This window comes from Pseudorca crassidens, chromosome 10 (assembly GCF_039906515.1).
Source record: "Pseudorca crassidens isolate mPseCra1 chromosome 10, mPseCra1.hap1, whole genome shotgun sequence".
Taxonomy (NCBI): Eukaryota; Metazoa; Chordata; class Mammalia; order Artiodactyla; family Delphinidae; genus Pseudorca; species Pseudorca crassidens.
Genome location: NC_090305.1, coordinates 75,796,751 through 75,822,330, shown reverse-complemented (window position 1 = coordinate 75,822,330; position 25,580 = coordinate 75,796,751). Strand labels below are relative to the sequence as shown.

Here is a 25,580-nt window from a genome sequence, read left to right as displayed (position 1 = left end):
TTTTTTCCATAGCCACTCGTGTCTCTAATCCATCACAGCTTAATTTTTATCTACAACCAGAGTCATAAGGCTGGAAAAATGAAGAAAATATAGAAGTTCCAGAGGGAAATATTAGACTCCATGGTTTTATCGAAAGTGCAGTTAGCGGGCGGAAGCGAAGGCGCGCCCAAAACGGAACTGGCTGGGGTGGTGTCACGGGTTTCGCTTCCCCGGCGGAGGCTGGCTCAGTTCCTGGTTGTTAACCCCGTGCCTTCTGGTGGTTCCTGGGGCTTCCTCGCGCGAGGGCGTAGGGAACTCCACCCGGTTTGCCAGCCTGGTTTCGGGTGTGGAAAGTGTTGTTCACTTTTCCACAGCATTCCCGAGGCTGCTCACCCTCTTCCGAGGTGTGGTGGGTTCACCTCAGGCCTAGCCAGTGCCGACGCGCGGAGCAGGGCTTTTGTGGTAGTAACTACGAACGATATATAGTAGCTCCCAGTCAGTGAGCGGTGAGTGTGCTAAAAACGTCTTTTACGGATGTGAGGACCAGAGAGATTAAGTTACCTGCTCAAGACCAAACAGACATTGCTGAATGAATGGCAGGAGACTGAGAATAGCCAGTAAGTAAGAGGATATGAGAAATGTAGCTTCTTTGAAAGCCAAATGAAGAAAGTATTTAAAGAAACAGATTTTGTGTTAAATATAATTAATACTCTGATTAACTGAAGAAAAAAACAACTCTTGAAGATTCAGAGAACAAATTGAGAATTCCCTTCTCTCGACAAGTGATATGTTTGTATGTATTTTCCCGTCTCCTACAACTGGAATGTTTATTTATTGGGTATCTAATAATAAGCCATACCCTTTCCCCTGGCTTACAATAAGAAAAATAAGCCTTTTCTAAAAGAAGGATGAATTTTGCAGTCATTTGAAATGTATATTCCTGTCCTCCCCTCTCCCCACGCAGCAAGTATTTGACAAGGTAACTGGATGCCTGGTGGTATGTATGTAATCTGGGGCTACAGTCTAGGGTAAAAGTCATTACATTGTATCAGTTGGCTTAAGAAAATAAGTCTCAGTACTCCAGTTCATAGTATCATAGTACCCACATTAGCAAATATAAATTTTGAAATGGCACTTCTCTTCATGCATCTTTGCAGAACTCAATCTTAAATAAGCTAAAAGATAAAAGCCCTATTAGGAAATGTGGGAATTCCCTGGCGGTCCAGTGGTTACACCTCGAGGCTTTCACTGCTGAGGCCCAGAGTTCACTCCCTGGTCTGGGAACTAAGATCCTGCAACCTGCTCCGGGAGGCTAAAAAAAAAAACAAACCCTATTAGAAAATGACTCTCCTTCAAGCAAGGTGATCTAATTTAACTCTGTAGCACTGTAGCAGTCTTAATCCGAGTTTGAGACACATGCCTTGAAGTGTCATACTTTCTTTTAGGGTTTTTTTTTTTATATTTAAATTTTTTCAAAGAGTAAAAACATATTTGTAGTGAAAAAAAGGTAATCTTCCCGCCTCTGACTTCTATGCATGCACAAACGTTTATGAATTTATACCCTTCCCCCCACTTTTTGCACAGATAGGAATGTAGTATACCCATGGTTCAGTACCTTCCTCTTTTCACTATCTTACATTATCTTTTGTCAGTTCTTTCAGGAGAAAGTATCTGCAAGTGTTCTGGAAGTTTCACAACTTCCCAAAGAAAGTTTAATCTGAACTCTACAGACTTAAAAATAATAAATGGTGTGTTTATTTTATGAGGCTAAACTGTAGCACAATTATGTATATAAATTATATACATTATATAATTAAAATTTGAGATTACAAGACTGAACCAATACTATGCTTTTCCTCATGCCAAAAGGAGAAGCATCTAATAGAAATCATTTTATTCATCCATTCTCAATTCATACCAAGAAACACAAGCTAACTTTCACTAATCAAAAGTTACGGTTGTTGGAGTTATTTTTATTACTTATACGTATATCTGCAGGAATTAGTGTGTGAAGACAAGTTTCTTGTAATTACCCTCACTTAGTTAATAACATTGGCATAGATCATTAATATACTTTTATCTTTTTTAACTTAAGGTCAACATGAAACTAATTTTGAGGGATAGCACTCAGAAATTTTGAGTAATTTGTTGATATCACTTCAGGGTAATCTATTTTCTCATATATTCAAAATTTAATATATATATATATTTTTTTGGCTGCATTGGGTCTTCACTGCGTGTGGGCTTTCTCTAGTTGCGATGAGCGGGGCTACTCTTCGTTGCGGTGAGTGGGCTTCTCATTGTGGTGGCTTCTCTTGTCACGGAGCACAGGCTCTAGGGCACGTGGGCTTCAGTAGTTGTGGCATGTGGGCTCAGTAGTTGTGGCACACAGGCTTAGTTGCTCCAAAGCATGTGGGATCTTCCCAGACCAGGGATTGAACCCATGTCCCCTGCATTGGCAGGTGGATTCTTAACCACTGCGCCACCAGGAAAGTCCCCAAAATTTAATAATTTCTATTTGCTTTCTGTTTAAGGGAATCAATCTCTTCTATTTATTTGTTTCTTTTTAAATTATTTTTTCCAGTTTCACTGAGATATAATTGATATATAACATTGTATTAGTCCAAGGTGTACAGCATAATGATTTGATATAGGTATATATTGCCAAATGATTACCACAATAAGTTTAATTAACATCCATTATATCAATAGTTACAATTCTTTTTCTTGTGATGAGAACTTCTAAGATCTATTGTTTGCAACTTTCACATATACTGTAGTCACCATGTTGTACATTATATACCCAGAACTTGTTTATCTTATAACTGGAAGTTTTTACCTTTTTGATCACCTTCATCCACTTCCTCCATCCATCCCTCCCCCCACACCAATCTGTTGTCTGTATCTATGAATTAATTTTTTTTTGATTCCACATATAATCGAAATCATACAGTATTTGTCTTTGTCTGACTTATTTCACTTAGCATAATGCCCTTGAGGTCCATCCATGTTGTCACAATGGCAGGATCTCCTTTTTTATTGTTGAATAATATTCCATTATATATCTGTATCTATATATCTATATCATTTCTATGTCTATATATCTTACATTTTCTTTACCCATTTATCCATCTGTGGACACTTAACATTTAGGTTGTTTGCAGGTCTTGCTATTGTAAATAATGCTGCACAGAACATGGGGGTGCAGAGACGTTTTTGGGATATTGATTTCGTTTCCTTTGTGTGTATATATAACCAGAAATGGGATGCTGAATCTGACGGTAGTTCTACTTCTAATTTTTTGAGGAACTTCTGTTTTTATACTGTTTTCCATAGTGACTATATCAATTTACAGTCCCACCAACAGTGCTATTTGTTTCTTATATTTTAAAATATTTATCATAATTTATGATTACATTATATATTAATATACTATATAGCATAGTATGTATATGATACAGCTATATCATTTTTTTCATTTTTAAAATTGAGATACAACTATATCACTTAATATAAGTATAATTAATGTTACTGTAACAGCAATCATAAACTTAGTTCGAAGAAAAGAAATTCAGTCAAAGAACTTATGTAAAACAACACAGTTTAGCTCCATAAAGAACTCTTAAGCATATGGACTCATTTCTTTTTCCTGCACTCCCATTCTTAATTTTGAAATAACAATACATAGTTTAAAGCATAGTAAGTTTGTTTCATAAGTTCTCTTAGCATCTTCATCATTTCTATTAAGAAATAGAAAAATCTTTTTGTATAGTATTGGAGAATCATTTTGGTGTCGTTATCCATAAGTGCTTTTATATAATCAAGCCTGGGCTTCCCTGGTGGTGCAGTGGTTAAGAATCCGCCTGCCAATGCAAGGGACATGGGTTTGAGCCCTGGTGCAGGAAGATCCCACAGGCTGCGGAGCAACTAAGCCCATGAACCACAACTACTGAGCCTGTGTTCTAGAGCCTGCGAGCCACAACCACTGAAACCCGTGCGCCTAGAGCCTGCGCTCTGAAATAAAGAGAAGCCACCGCAGTGAGAAGCCCACACACTGCAAAAAAGAGTAGCCCACACACACTGCAACTACAGAAAGCCTGCATGCAGCAACGAAGACTCAACATAGCCAAAAATAAAATAAATAAATTTATATTAAAAAAAACCCTTACCATTGAGGACGATGTTGGCTGTGGGTTTGTCATATATGGCCTTTATTATGTTGAGGAAAGTTCCCTCTATGCCTACTTTCTGCAGGGTGTTTATCATAAATGGGTGTTGAATTTTGTGGAAAGCTTTCTCTGCATCTATTGAGATGATCATATGGTTTTTCTCCTTCAGTTTGTTAATATGGTTTATCACATTGATTGATTTGCGTATATTGAAGAATCCTTGCATTCCTGGGATAAACCCCACTTGATCATGGTGTATGATCCTTTTAATGTGCTGTTGGATTCTGTTTGCTAGCATTTTGTTGAGGATATTTGCATCTACGTTCATCAGTGATATTGGCCAGTAGTGTTCTTTCTTTGTGACATCCTTCTCTGGTTTTGGTATCAAGGTTATGGTGGCCTCGTAGAATGAGTTTGGGAGTGTTCCTCCCTCTGCTATATTTTGGAAGAGTTTGAGAAGGATAGGTGTTAGCTCTTCTCTAAATGTTTGATAGAATTCGCCTGTGAAGCCATCTGGTCCTGGGGTTTTGTTTGTTGGAAGATTTTTAATCACAGTTTCAATTTCAGGGCTTGTGATTGGTCTGTTTATATTTTCTATTTCTTCCTGATTCAGTCTTGGCACGTTGTGCATTTCTAAGAATTTGTCCATTTCTTCCAGTTTGTCCATTTTATTGGCATAGAGCTGCTTGTAGTAATCTCTCATGATCTTTTGTATTTCTGCAGTGTCAGTTGTTACTTCTCTTTTTTCATTTCTAATTCTATTGAGTCTTCTCCCTTTTTTTCCTTGATGAGTCTGGCTAATGGTTTATCAATTTTGTTTATCTTCTCAAAGAACCAGCTTTTAGTTTTATTGATCTTTGCTATCGTTTCCTTCATTTCTTTTTCATTTATTTCTGATCTGATTTTTATGATTTCTTTCCTTCTGCTAACTTTGGGTTTTCTTTGTTCTTCTTTCTCTAATTGCTTTAGGTGCAAGGTTAGGTTGTTTATTTGAGATGTTTCCTATTTCTTAAGGTAGGATTGTATTGCTATAAACTTCCCTCGTAGAACTGCTTTTGCTGCATCCCATAGGTTTTGGGTCGTCATGTCTCCATTATCATTTGTTTCTAAGTATTTTTTTATTTCCTCTTTTATTTCTTCACTGATCACTTCATTATTAAGTAGTGTATTGCTTACCTCCATGTGCTTGTATTTTTTACAGATCTTTTCCTGTAATCGATATCTAGTCTCATAGCATTGTGGTCAGAAAAGATACTTGATACAATTTCAATTTTCTTAAATTTACCAAGGCTTGATTTGTGACCCAAGATATGATCTATCCTGGAGAATGTTCCATGAGCACTTGAGAAGAATGTGTATTCTGTTGTTTTTGGATGGAATGTCCTATAAATATCAGTTAAGTCCATCTTGTTTAATGTTTCATTTAAAGCTTGTGTTTCCTTATTTATTTTCATTTTGGATGATCTGTCCATTGGTGAAAGTGGAGTGTTAAAGTCCCCTACTATGAATGTGCTACTTCCAATTTCCCCTTTCATGGCTGTTAGTATTTGCCTTATGTATTGAGGTGGTTCTATATTGGGTGCATAAATATTTACAATTGTTATATCTTCCTCTTGGATCAATCCCTTGATCATTATGTAGTGTCCTTCTTTGTCTCTTCTAATAGTCTTTATTTTAAAGTCTATTTTGTCTGATACGAGAATTGCTACTCCAGCTTTCTTTTGGTTTCCATTTGCATGGAATATCTTTTTCCATCCCCTTACTTTCAGTCTGTATGTGTCTCTAGGTCTGAAGTGGGTCACTTGTAGGCAGCATATATATGGGTCTTGTTTTTGTATCCATTCAGCCAATCTGTGTCTTTTGGTGGGAGCATTTAGTCCATTTACATTTAAGGTAATTATCGATATGTATGTTCCTAATCCCATTTTCTTAATGTTTTGGGTTCATTATTGTAGATCTTTTCCTTCACTTGTGTTTTGCCTAGAGAAGTTCCTTTAGCATTTGTTGTAAAGCTGGTTTGGTGGTGCTGAACTCTCTCAGCTTTTGCTTGTCTGCAAAGGTTTTAATTTCTCCATCAAATCTGAAAGAGATCCTTGCTGGGTAGAGTAATCTTGGTTGCAGGTTTTTCTCCTTCATCACTTTAAATATGTCCTGCCAGTCCCTTCTGGCTTGCAGAGTTTCTGCTGAAAGATCAGCTGTTAACCTTATGGGGATTCCCTTGTGTGTTATTTGTTGTTTTTCCCTTGCTGCTTTTAATATTTTTTCTTTGTATTTAATTTTTAACAGTTTGATTAATATGTGTCTTGGCGTATTTCTCCTTGGATTTATCCTGTATGGGACTCTCTGTGCTTCCTGGACTTCATTAACTATTTCCTTTCCCATATCAGGGAAGTTTTCAACCATAATCTCTTCAAATATTTTCTCAGTCCCTTTCTTTTTCTCTTCTTCTTCTGGAACCCCTATAATTCGAATGTTGGTGCGTTTAATGTTGTCTCAGAAGTCTCTGAGACTGTCCTCAGTTCTTTTCATTCTTTTTTCTTTATTCTGCTCTGCAGTAGTTATTTCCACTATTTTATCTTCCAGGTCACTTATCCGTTCTTCTGCCTCAGTTATTCTGCTATTGATCCCATCTAGAGTATTTTTAATTTCAGATTGTGTTGTTCATCGTTGTTTGTTTTATCTTTAGTTCTTCTAGGTCCTTGTTAAATGTTTCTTGTATTTTTTCTATTCTATTTCCAAGATTTTGGATCATCTTTACTATCATTATTCTGAATTCTTTTTCAGATAGACTGCCTTTTTCCTCCTCATTTGTTAGGTCTGGTGGGTTTTTATCTTGCTCCTTCATCTGCTGTGTGTTTTTCTGTCTTCTCATTTTGCTTATCTTACTGTGTTTGGGGTCTGCTTTTTGCAGGCTGCAGGTACGTAGTTCCTGTTGTTTTTTGTGTCTGCCCCCAGTGGGTAAGCTTGGTTCAGTGGGTTGTGTAGGCTTCCTGGTGGAGGGGACTAGTGCCTGTGTTCTGGTGGATGAGGCTGGATCTTGTCTTTCTGTTGGGCAGGTTCACGTCTGGTGGTGTGTTTTTGGGTGTCTGTGGACTTATTAAGATTTTAGGCAGCCTCTCTGTTAATGGTTGGGGTTGTGTTCATGTTGTGCTAGTTGTTTGGCATAGGGTGTCCAGCACTGTAGCTTGCTGGTCGTTGAGTGAAGCTGGGTGCTGGTGTTGAGATGGAGATCTATGGGAGATTTTCACCGTTTGATATTATGTGGAGCTGGGAGGTCTCTTGTAGACCAGTGTCCTGAAGTTGGCTCTCCCACCTCAGGGGCACAGCACTGACTCCTGGCTGCAGCACCAAGAGCCTTTCATCCACACGGCTCAGAATAAAAGGGAGAAAAAGTAGAAAGAAAGAAAGAAGGAAGGAAAGAAAGAAAGGAGGGAGGGAGAGCAGGAGGAAGGAAGGACAGGAAGGAAGATAAAGTAAAATAAAATAAAGTAAGATAAAATATAATAAAATAAAGTAAGATAAAATATAATAAAGTTATTAAAATAGAAAATTATTAAGAAAAAAATTTAAAAAAACCCAACCACAACAACAAAAAAATGGACAGATAGAACCCTAGGACAAATGGTGGAAGCAAAGGTATACAGACAAAATCTCACACAGAAGCATACACATACTCACAAAAAGAGGAAAAGTGGAAAAAATCATAAATCTTGCTCTCGAAGTCCACCTCCTCATTTTGGGATGATTTGTTGTCTAAAGGAGGGAAGGAAGGAAAGAAAGAAAGGAGATAAAATAAAATAAAGTTATGAAAATAAAAAATAATTATTAAGAAAAAAAATAAAACAAAACAAAACGGACGGATAGAACCCTAGGACAAATGGTCAGAGCAAAGCTATACAAACAAAATCTCACACAGAAGCATACACATACTCACAAAAAGAGGAAAAGTGGAAAAAATCATAAATCTTGCTCTCGAAGTCCACCTCCTCATTTTGGGATGATTTGTTGTCTAAAGGAGGGAAGGAAGGAAAGAAAGAAAGAAGATAAAATAAAATAAAGTTATGAAAATAAAAAATAATTATTAAGAAAAAAAATAAAACAAAACAAAACGGACGGATAGAACCCTAGGACAAATGGTCAGAGCAAAGCTATACAAACAAAATCTCACAAAGAAGCATACACATACACACTCACAGAAAGAGGAAAAGGGGAAAAAATCATAAATCTTGCTCTCAAAGTCCACCTTCTCAATTTGGGATGATTCGTTGTCTATTCATGTATTCCACAGATGCAGGGTACATCAAGTTGATTGTGGAGATTTAATCCACTGCTTCTTAGGCTGCTGGGAGAGATTTCCCTTTCTCTGTTCACACAGCTCCTGGGGTTCAGCTTTGGATTTGGCCCCGCCTCTGCGTGTAGGTCGCCTGAAAGCGTCTGTTCTTCTCTCAGACAGGACGGGGTTAAAGGAGCAGCTGATACGGGAACTCTGGCTCACTCAGGCCGGGGGGAGGGAGGGGTACGGACTGCGGGGCGGGTCTGCGGCGGCAGAGTCCAGCGTGACGTTCCACCAGCCTGAGGTGCGCCGTGTGTTCCCTCGGGGAAGTAGTCCCTGGATTCCGGGACCCTGGCAGTGGCGGGCTGCACGGGCTCCCTGGAAGGGGGGTGTGGATAGTGACCTGTGCTCACACACAGGCTTCTTGGTGGCGGCAGCAGCAGACTTAGCGTCTCATGCACATCTTTGGGGTACGCGCTTTTAGCCGCGGCTCGCACCTGTCTCTGGAGTCCCTTTAAGCAGCGCTCTTACTCCCCTCTCCTCGCGCACCAGGAAACAAAGAGGCAAGAAAAGTCTCTTGCCTCTTTGGCAGGTCCAGACTTTTCCCCCGACTCCCTCCCGGCTAGCCGTGGTGCACTAACCCCCTGCAGGCTGTGTTCACACCGCCAACCCCAGTCCTCTCCCTGCGCTCTGACTGAAGCCTGAGCCTCAGCTCCCAGCCCCGCCCGCCCCGGTGGGTGAGCAGACAAGGCTCTCGGGCTGGTGAGTGCTGGTTGGCACCGATCCTCTGTGCAGGAATCTCTCTGCTTTGCCCTCTGCTCTCCTGTTGCTGTGCTGTCCTCCGCGGCTCCGAAGCCTCCCCCCTCTGCCACCCACAGTCTCCCCCCGCGAAGGAGCTTCCTAGTGTGTGGAAACCTTTCCTCCTTCACGGCTCCCTCCCACTGGTACACATCCTGTCCGTATCCTTTTGTCTCTGCTTATTCCTTTTTCTTTTGCACTACCCAGGTACGTGGGGAGTTTCTTGCCTTTTGGGAGATCTGAGGTCTTCTGCCAGCGTTCAGTAGGTGTGCTGTAGGGGTTGTTCAACATGTAGTTGTATTTCTGGTGTATCTGTGGGGAGGAAGGTGATCTCCGCATCTTACTATTCCGCCATCTTCCCCTCGTCCCCCGGAACATACATTTTGATAATTACCTTAAATGTAAATGGATTAAATTCTCCAACCAAAAGATATAGACTGGCTGAATGGATACCCAAAAAAAAGACCTGTATATATGCTGTCTACAAGAGATCCACTTCAGATCTAGGGACACATACAGACTGAAAGTGAGGGGTTGGAAAAAGATATTCTATGGAAATGGAAATTAAAAGAAAGCTGGAGGGCTTCCCTGGTGGTGCAGTGGTTGAGAGTCCGCCTGCCGATGCAGGGAACACGGGTTCATGCCCCAGTTCAGGAAGATCCCACATGCCGTGGAGCGGCTAGGCCCGTGAGCCATGGCTGCTGAGCCTGCACGTCCGGAGCCTGTGCTCCGCAGCGGGAGAGGCCACAACAGTGAGAGGTCTGCGTACCGGGAAAAAAAAAAATGCTGGAGTAGCAATACTCATATCAGACAAAATAGACTTTAAAATAAAGACTGTTACACGAGACAAAGAAGGTCACTATATAATGATCAACGGATCAATCCAAGAAGAAGATACAACAATTGTAAATATTTATGCACCCAGCCTAGGAGCACTTCAGTACATAAGGCAAATGCTAACAGCCATAAAAGGGGAAGTTGACAGTAACACAATCATAGTAGGGGAGTTTAACACCCCACTTTCACCAAGGGACAGATCAAACAAAATGAAAATAAATAAGGAAACACAAGCTTTAAATGATACATTCAACAGGATGGACTTAATTCATATTTATAGGACATTACATCCAAAAACAACAGAATACACTTTTTTCTCAAGTGCTCATGGAACATTCTCCAGGATAGATCATATCTTGGGTCACAAATCAAGCCTTGGTAACCTTAAGAAAATTGAAATTGTATCAGTTATCTTTTCCGAGCACAACTCTAATGAGAAAGATATCAATTACAGGAAAAAGACTGTAAAAAAATACAAACACATGGAGGCTAAACAATGCACTACTAAACAAGAGATCACTGAAGAAATCAAAGAGGAAATCAAAAAATACCTAGGAACAAATGACATTGAAAACACGACGACCCAAAAACTATGGGCTGCAGCAAAAGCAGTTCCAAGAGGGAAGTTTATAGCAATACAATCCTACCTCAAGAAACAAAAATCTCAAATAAACAACCTAACCTTACACCTAAAGCAATTAGAGAAAGAAGAACAAAAATAACCCAAAGTTAGCAGAAGGAAAGAAATCATAAAGATCAGATCAGAAATAAATGAAAAAGAAATGAAGTAAGCAATAGCAAAGATCAGTACAACTAAAAGTTGGTTCTTTGAGAAGATAAAATTGAAAAACCATTAGCCAGAGTCATCAAGAAAAACAGGGAGAAGATTCAAATCAATAGAATTAGAAGTGAAAAAGGAGAAGTAACAACTGACACTGCAGAAATACAAAGGATCATGAGAGATTATTACAAGCAATTATATGCCAATAGAATGGACAACCTGGAAGAAATGGACAAATTCTTAGAAATGCACAACCTTCCGAGACTGAACCAGGAAGAAATAGAAAATATAAACAGACCAATCAGAAGCACTGAAATTGAAACTGTGATAAAAAATCTTCCAACAAACAAAAGCCCAGGACCAGATGGCTTCACAGGTGAATTTTATCAATCATTTAGAGAAGAGCTAAGACCTATCCTCAAACTCTTCCAAAATATAGCAGAGGGAGGAACACTCTCAATCTCATTCTATGAAACCACCCTGTTACCAAAACCAGACAAAGATGTCACAAGAAAAGAAAACTACAGGCCTATATCACTGATGAACATCGATGCAAAAATCTCAACAGAGTACTAGCAAACAATCCAGCAGCACATTAAAAGGACCATACACCATGATAAAGTGGAGTTTATCCCAGGAATGCAAGGATTCTTCAATATACACAAATCAATCAATGTGATACACCATATTAATACACTGAAGGATAAAAACCATATGATAATCTCAACAGATGCAGAGAAAGCTTTCAACAAAATTCAACAAACACCCATTTATTATAAAAACTCTCCAGAAAGTAGGCATAGAGAGAACTTACCTCAACATAATAAAGGCCATATATGACAAACCCACAGCAAACATCATTCTCAATGGTGAAAAATTGAAACCATTTCCTCTGAGATCAGGAACAATACAAGGTTGCCCACTCTCACCATTATTATATAACATAGTTTTGGAAGTTTTAGCCACAGCAGTCAGAGACGAAAAAGAAAGAAAAGGAATACAGGGCTTCCCTGGTGGCGCAGTGGTTGAGAGTCTGCCGGCCGATGCAGGGGATGCGGGTTAGTGCCCCGGTCCGGGAGGATCCCACGTGCCACAGAGCGGCTGGGCCTGTGAGCTGTGACCGCTGAGCCTGCGTGTCCGGAGCCTGTGCTCCGCAATGGGAGAGCCCACAACAGTGAGAGGTCCGCATACCGCAAAAAAAAAAAAGGAATCCAAGTTGGAAAAGAAGAGTTAAAACTGTCACTGTTTGCAGATGACTTGATACTATACATACAGAATCCTAAAGATGCTACCAGAAAACTACGAGAGCTAATCAATGAATTTGCTAAAGTAGCAGGATACAAAATTAATGAACAGAAATCTCTTGCATTCCTATACACTAATGATGAACAATCTGAAAGAGAAATTAAGGAAACACTCCCATTTACCATTGCAGCAAAAAGAATAAAATACCTAGGAATAAACCTACCTAAGGAGACAAAAGACCTGTATGCAGAAAACTATAAGACACTGATGAAAGAAATTAAAGATAATACCAACTGATGGAGAGATATACTATGTTCTTGGTTTGGAAGAATCAACATTGTGAAAATGACCCTACTACCCAAAGCAATCTGCAGATTCAATGCAATCCCTATCAAACTACCACTGGCATTTTGCAAAGAACTAGAACCAAAAATTTCACAATATGTATGGTAACACAAAAGACCCTGAATAACCAAAGCAATCTTGAGAAAGAAAAAGGGAGCTGGAGGAATCAGGCTCCCTGACTTCAGACTATACTACAAAGCTACAGTAATCAAGATAGTATGGAAGTGGCACAAAAACAGAAATATAGATCAGTGGAAAGGATGGAAAGCCCAGAGATAAACCCACACACATATGGTCACCTTATATTTGATAAGGGAGGCAAGAATATACAGTGGAGAAAAGACAGCCTCTTCAATAAGTGGTGCTGGAAAGCCTGGACAGCTACATGTAAAAGAATAAAATTAGAACACTCCCTAACACCATACACAAAAATAAACTCCAGATGGATTAAAGACTTAAATGTAAGACCAAACACTATAAAACTCTTCAAGGAAAACATAGGCAGAACACTCTATGATGTAAATCACAGAAAAGTCCTTTTTGACCCACCTCCTAGAGAAATGGAAATAAAAACAAAAATAAACAAATGGGACCTAATGAAACTTAAAAGTTTTTGCACAGCAAAGGAAACCAGGAAGAAGACGAAAAGACAACCATCAGAATGGGAGAAAATATTTGGAAATGAAGCAACTGACAAAGGATTAATCTCCAAAATATACAAGCAGCTCATGCAGCTCAATATCAAAGAAACAATCCAATCCAAAAATGGGCAGAAGACCTAAATAGACATTTCTCCAAAGAAGATATACAGATTGCCAACAAACACATGAAAGGATGCTCAACATCACTAATGATTAGAGAAATTCAAATCAAAACTACAATGAGGTATCACCTCACTTCGGTCAGAATGGTCATCATCAAAAAATCTAGAAACAATAAATGCTGGAGAGGGTGTGGAGAAAAGGGAACCCTGTTGCACTGTTGGCGGCAATGTAAATTGATACAGCCACTATGGAGAACAGTACGGAGGTTCCTTAAAAAACTAAAAATAGATCCACCATGTGACTCAGCAATCCCACTACTGGGCATATACCCTGAGAAAACCATAATTCAAAGAGTCATGTACCATAATGTTCATTGCAGCTCTATTTACAATAGCCAGGACATGGAAGCAACCTACGTGTCCATCGACAGATGAATGGATAAAGAAGATGTGGCATATACATACAATGAAATATTACTCAACCTTAAAAAGAAATGAAATTGAGTTGTTTGTAGTGAGGTGGTTGGACCTAGAGTCTGTCATACAGAGTGAAGTCAGTCAGAAAGAGAAAAACAAATACCATATGCTAACACATATATATGGAATCTAAAAAATAAAATTAAATTGTTCTGAAGATCCTAGGGGCAGGACAGGAATAATGATGCACATGTAGAGAATGGGCTTGAGGACACAGGGAGAGGGAAGGATAAGCTGGAACGAAGTGAGAGAGTGGCATGGACATGTATACTCTACCAAATATAAAGTATATAGCTAGTGGGAAGCAGCTGCATAGCACAGGGAGATCAGCTCAGTGCTTTGTGACCACCAGAGGGGTGGGATAGGGAGGGTGGGTTGGAGACTTAAGAGGAAGGGGATATGGGGTATATATATACGTATAGCTGATTCACTTTGTTATAAAGTGGAAACGAACACAACAATGTAAAGCAATTATACTCCAATAAAGATGTTAAAAAAAAGAGATACCATTAAGAAAATGAAAAGGCAAGCTACAGGCCAAGAGAATATATTTGCAAATTATCTGATAAACGATTTGTATCCAGAATGTAAAGAACTCTTACCCCTTAATGATAAAAATGGAAATATTCCAATTTAAAAATGGATAAAAGATCTAAATAAACATTTCATCAAAAAAGAAGATATGTTAATGGATAATAAGCACATGAAAAGATATTTAACATATTTGCATTTAGGGAAATGCAAATTAAAACCACAATGAGATACCACTGTATGCCCATTCAAATACCTCGAATAAAAAAGATAGACAATACCAAGTGTTGGCAAGGATGTGGAGAAATTGGAATGCTTATATTTTTCTGGTAGAAATGTATAATCTTTCAACCACTTTGGAAAACAGTTTGACAGTTTCTTAAAAGGTCAAACATACACTTATCATTTATCCCAGCAATTCCTACCAATGAGAAATGAAAATGTATGTTCATCCAAAGATTTGCGCACAAATGTTCATGCAAGGATTATTCACAATAGCCCCGAACTGAAAGCAATCCAAATGTCCATCAACTTGTGAATGAATAAACCAAATATGATATATCCATATAATGGAAGACTATCCATCAGTAAAAAGGAATGAACTTCTCTCACATACTACATATAGATGAACCTCAAACACATTATTAAGTGAAAGAAGCCAGACACAAAAGACCACATAATACATGATTCCATGTACATGACATTTTCAGAAGTTGTAAACCTATAGAGACCAAAAGTAAATCAGTGGTTGCCTAGGACTGGAGGTGGGAGTGAGGATTGACTGTTTATGACGTCAAGGGAACTTTTTGCAGTGATGGAAATTTTTTAGAACTGGATCTTGGTAGTGGTTGCACAACTGTATAAATTTACTGAAAAACCCATTGAATTATATACTTTAAAATGGTGAATTCTATAGTATGTAAATTATACCTATTAAAACCTGTTTGACAAAAGATGTACATTGTATTAGTTAGGATCTAATGAGGGAAGCAGAAGATTAAGATTATAACCAGTAGATTATATATATACCCTATATGTATCCATTGTTTGTATGTTTATATATAGGGTTTCTTACAGGGAACTGGCTTATGTAACTGTAGGGGATCATGAAGCAAGTCCACAATCTGTAGGGGCAGGCTGTCAGGAAGGAAAGAGCCAGAAAGGGGAGAGCACCTGTACACCTAGCTGCTGTTTGGAGTCTAACTCAGGGCATGTCTAAAACTTTTTAAAAGGACTTCCACTGACTGACTGAGACCCACACAGATAATCTCCCTAGATTAACATCAATTTACAGGGGACTTGAATTACATCTGCAAAATCTCTTCACAGCAGCCCTAGATTAGTATTTGATTGAGTAACTGGGAGAAGGTGAGTGCATGATATAATGCTGTCCTCCGTTCAGTTCTGTAGTTTAGCCTAACCAAATTGACATGTCAAAAAACCATCACAGAAAGACAAATATCAAATGATATTGCTTATATGTGGAATCTGAAAAAATGATACAAATGAATTTATTAACAAAACAGAAATTGACTCACAGACATAGAAAATAAACTTACCGTTACCAAAGGGGAAAGGTGGGGGAGGGATAAATTAGGAGTTTTTGATTAAAATATACACACTACTATATATAAAATAGATAACAAATAAGGAGCTACTGTATAGCATGGGAAACTATACTCAATATCTTGTAATAACCCATAATGGAAAAGTATCTTAAAAAAGAATATATATATATATATATCTCACTTTGCTGTACACCTGAAACTAACACAACATTGTAAATCAACTATATTTCAATAAAATTTTTTAAAAAGACACTGTGACAAAAAAATCACAAGTGTTTTGTTTTCCACAGAAAATAGTTTGTTTTTACAAGCTGGGAGGAATTTCAATTTGTTCATTCACTGACTCAAATGAAATTTCTAGAGGAACAACTGTTTGCTAGACACAATAGTGTAGGCTGTACTCTCATTAAAAAAAAATTCTTTACATGCCGACTGGCACATAGAAGATGCTCAAATATTTGTTGAATGAATATGCCATTAATACACCACCAGGATTTATTTATCTACCAATTTTATTTATGCACATGGTATTTGTGTAGGCTATTATCATTTAGATGGAGTATCCATTGTGCAGCCTCAAATAGCAAAGTTTCACATTTCTCTCTTCATGCATACTCAAAAAATTTACACAGCTTAATCTTCTCTGCCAAAAATTTTCTGAAAGAAGTGCTGTCTAAACAAATACTGGATAGAGAAAAAAGAAATTAAAATCTTGATTAGTTATAATATTTACAGGGAAGTCGCTATGGGGACACTTGAAGACTTGATCCTCCTTGAGAGTGTTTATATAAATCTATTTTCCAACGGATCCGAATTTCCAGTCTTGCAGTTTTCCACAATTTGAAGATCCTGATTCTGTGCCCTTTCTAAGGGAAGAGAGTTAGGTAAAAAAGTCTCATTCACTGACCCTCCATTTACTCGAGTAATGAATTATTGTTGTGACAGGTAATCCTAATCTGTGGCACTCAGCAACTGCCTCTCCAGGCAACATTTGCCCAGTCTCTCTAGTTGCGACGGCGACAGTTTCTATGGCGACAACTTTGTTTCTACTCGGCAGGCGACTGCCCAGCTCGGCAGGGCGTTCCGGAGGATTCAACCCTGTTTTCTCTCTTCCTTTCACCAGCTCGGCAGGACCCCGTAGGGCGTTCCGGAGGATTCAACCCTGTTTTCTCTCCCGTTCACCATTAGAGAAGTTCATTGAACGTACCCCTCTTATCTGAGCAGCCGGGAAGTAGTGAAAACAATCAGAGAGGTACTTTCTTGTCCTCAGCTTTTCTCTTCACCCCTCTCCCAGGGGAGGAGATTTTGAACTGGGCGCCAGCAGAAACTGTCTTTTTCAAGGCAGGAATCTCCAAATTGTGTGGGCATCTGCAGCAAATGCAGTTGATATCACAGTTAATTATTCAGCATTTATATGACATTTTAGATTTTTTATGCACTTAGCATGCCTATTTTTGTTTGGTCATAGTATGGCTTTCTAGGAAGGTAGCAAAACTAAGATACAATAGTGATGTTTAAAAATATTAATGATGTTAAAGTAGCAGCTTTTTGGGGAGAGAGATTATACCTCAACAACTGGATTTTGTTGTTGTTGTGATGTGCTTCTTAGGGAAAATTTGAACTCAAAATTTTAGAACTGTACAGGTATTTAGAGAGCATCTAATCCAGTTCCTTAATTTCAGCCATGAGGAAACTGAAGCCCTCACTCACCGGGAAGTGACTGGCTTCATTTGTTCATAGCAATGAATGGTAGAGCTGTAACAGGAATCCCTGCCCATTTATCTCAACTGCCATCCTTGGGAAAAAGATATAAAGAGGCCTAGAATTTTTGGTATTGATATGTAATGAATATATCGAGGCTAGCTTTTACAATAATGGCTTTACGGACTTTTTCTCCTCAGAGTATATTTTAATCTTTAGGGGACCAAGATGTCAGATACAAACAAAACTGCCATTGCAGCAGAAAAAGAGGCTCTGAACTTGAAGTTACCTCCCATTGTTCGTCCCCTGGAAGACATAGGTGTTGACACACCAGCACAAAGTAAGCTGCTGAGTTACAGAAGATCCAAGGAGCAGCAGAAGACAATTAATCAGTTAGTGTAAGTAGCATATTAGTAAATAATCCTTGTTTGGAATTTGAGTGAAATAATTAGTGTTTGTATTCTCATAAAAAGTTTAACTATTTAGGTTGTTCATGGTCAAAATATCATCTTCAAATTCAAGTAGGAAAACAATTGAAAAAGTAATTGTAATGATAGTAAATGTTATATAGTGCTTATAGTGTTTATTCTAAGCATTGTTTTTATTGTTTTACCTATACTTCTCACAACAACCCTATACGATGGGTACTATTGTTATTTCTATATATAGATGAGTAAACTGAGGTGCAGAGAAGTTAAGTAACTTGCCGAAGGTCTCACAGCTTGAGTTTAGGCCCTGACAGTCTGGTCCTAGAGTTCACATACTTTGAACACCACACTATTCCTCCTTGTGATATATTATAACCATACTGGTCCCTGAAAGTAAGACCAAGTAACTGGGCCTCTACAAATAGCATTGCACTGGAGCAAATACTTAATAAAATACCTTGAAACTACTTGTACTTAAAATTTTTTTCTATACAAAAGAAAATATAGTCTAACATCCTACCCTTTCCGCTCCAATTTAGTGGAAATTAAAACTAATTTAGGTACCAGCTACCAAAGGCACTGATAAGGATGGTTCAGTCAATTCAGCAGTTACTGAGAATTTCCTAGGTACCTGATTCTGCTGGGCTCTAGGGATAAATAAGAAGAAAAAGATATTGAGCTCTGTACGCTTTGAACCTAACACTGAACTATAAAACAGGGAATTTCTCTCTGGTGGATTTCTGCTTCTCTTTCTGCATTCTCTTTCCCTCTTTGGTCTGCCTCCTTTATACCTATTTTTGCAACTGACTAAGTTTTATTCTCTGTTACATTGTTGATGATCATATTGTTGCTAGTTAAAATAATTTAAGTTTTTGCTGATTTTACTTTCCTTAAAATTAAACAGGTCTGTTAATCATATAACTTCTTTAAATTTACATTACTATTAGTCTGTCAATCTTCTAATCATATTTAAATCCAAACTTATAAGGTATATTAACTAATGGCAGTATATGTATTGTCAGATACCCTTTACCCCTTTAATTTCTAAGACTAACCAATGTTTCAGTAGACTTAGAGAATAGAAAAAGGGGTTCCTTAGGAGTTACATATTGTTCTTGCTCCAAAACCTTTTATAATCTCAGAATGTTGAACTACTTGCAGTTCCATATTTTTACATTTAGTGAAAAATAAATTTCACAATTGCTCCCTGCAGTTTCCTTCACTGAAAAGTCTATCTGAATACTTATACAGTTTATTCAAGGCTTAGTTTATGAATCACCTCCTCTGGAAAGCTTTCTCCTAATCCCCTTTGTGCAGCTTTAACCCTGTCTACATATTCTCTTACATCTATTTAACGGATATTAAATATCTACTGTTATCCAAACACTGTGCTTGTTACTAGAAAGACCACAGAGAACACAACAGAAAGGACTTTAGTCTTTCAGAAGCTTATATTCTGGTGGGAGGAGGCAGATAGTAAACACATTAAAAAAAATTATGTTAACCCTTTAGATGGTGATAAATACTATGAAGAAATAAAATAGTGGGATAGAGAGTGACAGGGAAGATGTTTCTAGGAACATTGCAGGAAAGTCCCGTGGAGGTGATATATAGAGATCTAAAGAATAAGAAGTTTGTCATTTAAATAAACATGAGAACACCACTGTAGCAAAGGGGATAGCAAGCATGAAAGCCCTGCAATGTGAATGCTTTCAGTGTGTTCTAGGAATTGACAAAGGTCTATGTCACTAGAGTATCAGGGACCTGGGGAAGAGTATTATCAGGTGAGGTCTGTGGATAGAGAGTTCCAGGAGTAAGGTGGGATGTAAGGAGTCCTGGGCAGAACAGAGCCCTCTGCTGGGACCAGTTCCTTGGAACACTTGGCTGAGCAAAGATCGAAAATTGTTTTGTAGCTTTCCAGATTCCCATGAATGAGCCACTTCTTCCTTGGCCACTAGGAATCCCTCTTGATTCAGACCAGCCTTTCTCTCCTTCACCATATGTAGTCTCTTACACAGTCCTTTGAAATTATCCAATTTTGTTTATTTATCTGTTTTTTGATTGTTAACACAGAAAGCAAAAACAGGGAGTGAAAACACTAGCTCTTACATTCTTCGCAGCTCTTTTTATTTATATCAGTAGAGAAAACACACTCCAGGAAATTATTGCTATATTAAAGGGTGACATTTATATATAAAGAGCTCAAGGTAGTTACGCATATTTATGTTGGGATCATTGCAGTGCAAGGTAGCTAGTGCCAACTAGCATACCAAAGTATAATCCTTGAAAGTATTGATCACTGAGAGCTAGGCTGCTCACAGAGAAAATGATGGATGAAGGGGAGTCTGGCCTGGGCCTTGACAATTAACAAAGAAAAGAGGAAGGAGGATATTCCAGGCACATTTTCTACTCCATGTGAGAAAGCCTTAGGAATTTTATTTTTAATAGATCTTTATTGGAGTATAATTGCTTCACAATACTGTGTTAGTTTCTGTTGCACAACAAAGCAATTCAACCATATGCATAGATATGTCCCCATATCCCCTCCCTCTTGAGCCTCCCTCCCATGCTCCCTATCGCACCCCTCTAGGTCATCGCAAAGCACCGAGCCGATCTCCCTGTGCTATTTTCCACCAGCCAACTATTTTACATTCGGTAGTATATGTATGTCGATGCTACCCTCACTTAGCCCCAGCTTCGCCCTCCCACCCCAGGTCCTCAAGTCCATTTTCTATATCTATCTCTTTATTCCTGCCCTGCAACTAGGTTCATCAATACCTTTTATTTTTTTAGATTCCATATATATGTGTTAGCATATGGTATTTGTTTTTCTCTTTCTGACTTACTTCACTTTGTATGACAGACTCTAGGTCCATCCACCCCCCTACAAATAACTCAATTTCGTTTCTTTTTATGGCCGAGTAATATTCCATTGTATATATATGCCACATCTTCTTTATCCATTCATCTGTCGATGGACACTTAGGTTGGTTCCATGTCCTGGCTATTGCAAATAGTGCTGCACTGAAACATTGTGGTACATGTCTCTTTGAATTGTGATTTTCTCAGGGTATATGCCCAGTAGTGGGATTGCTGTGTCATATGGTAGTTCTATTTTTAGTTTTTTAAAGAACCTCCATACTGTTTTCCATAGTGGTTGTATCAATTTACATTCCCACCAACAGTGCAAGAGGGTTCCCTTTTCACCACACATTTTTCCAGCATTTATTTTTTCTAGATTTTTTGATAATTGCCATTCTGACCGACGTGAGTTAATACCTCATTGTAAGGAGCTTCAAGGTGGTGGAAGAGTAAGACACAGAGTTCACCTTCCTCCCCACAAATACATCAGAAATGCATCTACATGTGGAATAACTCCTACAGAACACCTACTGAACACTGACAGAAGACCTTAGACCTCCCAAAAGGCAAGAAACTCCCCACGTACCTGGGTAGGGCAAAAGAAGAAAGAAAAAACAGAGACGAAAGAATAGGGACGGGAACTGCACCAGTGGGAGGGAGCTGTGAGGGAGGAAAGGTTTCCACAAGCTAGGAAGACCCTTCATGGGTGGAGACTGCGGGTGGCAGAGGGGGGAAGCTTCGGAGCCACGGAGGAGAGCGCAGCAACAGGGGTTCGGAGGGCAAAGTGCAGAGATTCCCGCACAGAGGATCGGTGCCGACCACCACTCACCAGCCCGAGAGGCTTGTCTGCTCACCTACCGGGGTGAGCGTGGGCTGGGAGCTGAGGCTTGGGCTTCGGTCGGATCCCAGGGAGAGGACTGGGGTTGGCTGCGTGAACACAGCCTGAAGGGGGCTAGTGCACCACAGCTAGCTGGGAGGGAGTCTGGGAAAAAGTCTGGAGCTGCCGAAGAGGCAAGAGACTTTTCTTGCCTCTTTGTTTCCTGTTGCGCGAGGAGAGGGGATTAAGAGCACAGCTTAAAGGAGCTCCAGAGACGGGCATGAGCCACGGCTATCAGCGCGGACCCCAGAGATGGGCATGAGACACTAAGGCTCCTGCTGCAGCCACCAAGAAGCCTGTGTGCGAGCACAGGTCACTATCCACACCTCCCCTCCTGGGAGCCTGTGCAGCCCGCCACTGCCAGGGTCCCGAGATCCAGGGACAACTTCCCCGGGAGAATGCACGGCGCGCCTCAGGCTGGGGCAACGTCACTCTGGCCTCTGCCACTGCAGGCTTGCCCCGCATCCGTACCCATCCCTCCCCCTAGCCTGTGTGAGCCAGAGTCCCTGAATCAGCTGCTCCTTTGACCCCGTCCTGTCTGAGTGAAGAACAGATGCTGTCTGGTGACCTACATGCAGAGGCGGGGCCAAATCCAAAGCTGAACCCCGGGAGCTGTGTGAACAAAGAAGAAAAAGGGAAATCTCTCCCAGCAGCCTCAGGAGCAGCAGATTAAATATCCACAATCAACTTGATGTACCTTGCATCTGTGGAATACCTGAATAGAACACGAATCATCCCAAGTTGAGGAGGTGGACTTTGGGAGCAACGATATGTATATATTTATCCCTTTTTCTCTTTTTGTGACTGTGTATGTGTATGCTTCTGTGTGTGATTTTGTCTGTATAGCTTTGCTTTCACCATTTGTCCTAGGGTACTGTCTGTCCGTTTTTTTTACTTAAAATTTTTTTTTCTTAATTATTTTTTATTTTAATAACTATATTTTAGTTTATTTTACATTATTTTATTTTGTCTTCTTTCCTTCCTTCCTTCGTTCCTTCCTTCCTTCCTTTCTTTCTTTCTTTCTTTTCTCCCTTTTATTAGGAGCCATGTGGATGACAGGCTCTTGCTACTCCAGCCAGGCATCAGGGCTGCGCCTCTGGGGTGGGACAGTGAAGTTCAGGACACTGGTCCACAAGGGACCTCCCAGCTCCACGTAATATCAAATGGCGAAAAGCTCCCAGAGATTTCCATCTCAACGCCAAGACCCAGCTCCACTGAATGACCAGCAAGCTACAGTGCTGGACACCCTATGCCAAAAAACTAGCACAACATGAACACAACCCCATCCATAAGCAGAGAGGCTGCCTAAAATCATAATAACGCCACAGACACCCCAAAACACACCACCAGACGTGGACCTGCCCACCAGAAAGGCAAGATCCACCTTCATCCACCAGAACACGGGCAGTAGTCCCCTCCACCAGGAAGCCTACACAACTCACTGAACCAACCTTAGCCACTGGGGACAGACAACAAAAGCAATGGGAACTACGGACCTGCAGCCTGCAAAAAGGAGACCCCAAACATAGTAAGTTAAGCAAAATGAGAAGAGAGAGAAACACACAGCAGATGAAGGAGCAAGATAAAAACCCACCAGATCTAACAAATGAAGAGGAAATAGGCAGTCTCCCTGAAAAAGAATTCAGAATAATGATAGTAAAGATGATCCAAAATCTTGGAAATAGAATGGAGAAAATACGACAAACATTTAACAAGGACCTAAAAGAACTAAAGAGCAAACAAACAGTGATGAACAACACAATATGTGAAATTAAAAATTCTCTAGAAGGGATCAATAGCAGAATAACTGAGGCAGAAGAACGGATAAGTGACCTGGAAGGTAAAATAGTGGAAATAACTACTGCAGAGCAGAATAAAGAAAACAGAATGGAAAGAATTGAGGAGAGTCTCAGACCCTCTGCGACAACAAGGAATGTACCAACATTCGAATTATAGGGGTCCCAGAAGAAGAAGAGAAAAACAAAGGGATTGAGAAAATATCTGAAGAGATTATAGGTGAAAACTTCCCTGATATGGGAAAGGAAATAGTTAATGAAGTCCAGGAAGCACAGAGAGTCCCATACAGGATAAATCCAAGGAGAAACATGCCAAGACACATATTATTCAAACTATCAAAAATTAAATACAAAGAAAAAATATTAAAAGCAGCAAGGGAAAAACAACAAGTAACACACAGGGGAATACCCATAAGGTTAACAGCTGATCTTTCAGCAGAAACTTCGCAAGCCAGAAGGGAATGGCAGGACATATTTAAAGTGATGAAGGAGAAAAACCTACAACCAAGATTACTCTACCCTGCAAGAATCTCATTCAGATTTGACAGAGAAATTAAAACCTTTAGAGACAAGCAAATTCTAAGAGAATCCAGCACCACCAAACCAGCTTTACAACAAATACTAAAGGAAATTCTCTAGGCAGGAAACACAAGAGAAGGAAAAGAGCTACAATAACAAACCCAAAACAATCAAGGAAATGGTAATAGGAACATACATATAGATAAGTACCTTAAACGTAAATGGATTAAATGTTCCAACCAAAAGACATAGACTGGCTGAATGGATACAAAGACAAGACCCATATATATGCTGTCTACAAGTGACCCACTTCAGACCTAGGGACACATACAGACTGAAAGTGAGGGGATGGAAAAAGGTATTCCATGCAAATGGAAATTAAAAGAAAGCTGGAGGGCCTTCCCTGGTGGCGCAGTGGTTGAGAGTCCGCCTGCCGATGCAGGGGACATGGGTTTGTGCCCCAGTCCGGGAAGATCCCACATGCCGCGGAGCGGCTGGGCCCGTGAGCCATGGCCACTGATCCTGTATGTCCGGAGCCTGTGCTCCACAAGGGGAGAGGCCACAACAGTGAGAGGCCCGCGTACCGCAAAAAAAAAAAAAAAAGAAAGCTGGAGTAGCAATTCTCATATCAGACAAAACAGACTTTAAACAAAGACTATTACAAGAAACAAAGAAGGACACTACATAATGATCAAGGGATCAATCCATGAAGAAGATATAAACATTGTAAATATTTATGCACCCAACATAGGAGCATCTCAATACATAAGGCAAATACTAACAGCCATGAAAGGGGAAATCGGAAGTAGCACATTCATAGTAGGGGACTTTAACACCCCACTTTCACCAATGGACAGATCATCCAAAATGAAAATAAATAAGGAAACACAAGCTTTAAATGATACATTAAACAAGATGGAATTAACTGGTATTTATAGGACATTCCATCCAAAAACAACAGAATACACATTCTTCTCAAGTGCTCATGGAACATTCTCCAGGATGGATCATATCTTGGGTCACAAATCAAGCCTTGGTAATTTTAAGAAAATTGAAATTGTATCAAGTATCTTTTCTGACCACAATGCTATGAGACTAGATATCAATTACAGGAAAAAATCTGTAAAAAATACAAACACATGGAGGCTAAACAATACACTACTTAATAACCAAGAGATCAGTGGAGAAATCAAAGAGGAAATGAAAAAAATACCTAGAAACAAATGACAAGGAAAACACGACGACCCAAAAACTATGGGATGCAGCAAAAGCAGTTCTAAGAGGGAAGTTTATAGCAATACAGCCCTACCTTAAGAAACAAGAAACATCTCAAATAAACAACCTAACTTTACACCTAAAGCAATTTGAGAAAGAAGAACAAAAATAACCCCAAAGTTAGCAGAAGGAAAGAAATCATAAAGATCAGATCAGAAGTAAATGAAAAACAAATGAAGGAAATGATAGCAAAGATCAATAAAACTAAAGGCTGGTTCTTTGAGAAGATAAACGAAATTGATAAACCATTAGGCTCAATCAAAAAAAAAGGGAGAAGACTCAAATCAATAGAATAGAATTAGAAATGAAAAAGGAGAAGTAACAACTGACACTGCAGAAATACAAAGGATCATGAG

The 25,580-nt window shown here is 39.4% G+C and overlaps 1 protein-coding gene across 1 annotated transcript in view; it reads left to right on the top strand.

Annotated features, from left to right (window-relative positions):
• The first annotated feature begins 24 nt into the window (after positions 1-24).
• DNAH12 (dynein axonemal heavy chain 12) overlaps positions 25-25,580 on the top strand; it is a 228,900-nt gene continuing 203,344 nt past the window's right edge. The window contains exons 1-3 of the mRNA XM_067754844.1: positions 25-596; positions 16,890-17,018; positions 17,668-17,865. Coding sequence (XP_067610945.1) covers positions 17,696-17,865 — 170 coding nt within the window. The 5' untranslated portion in view covers positions 25-596; positions 16,890-17,018; positions 17,668-17,695. The remainder of the gene's footprint in view (positions 597-16,889; positions 17,019-17,667; positions 17,866-25,580) is intronic.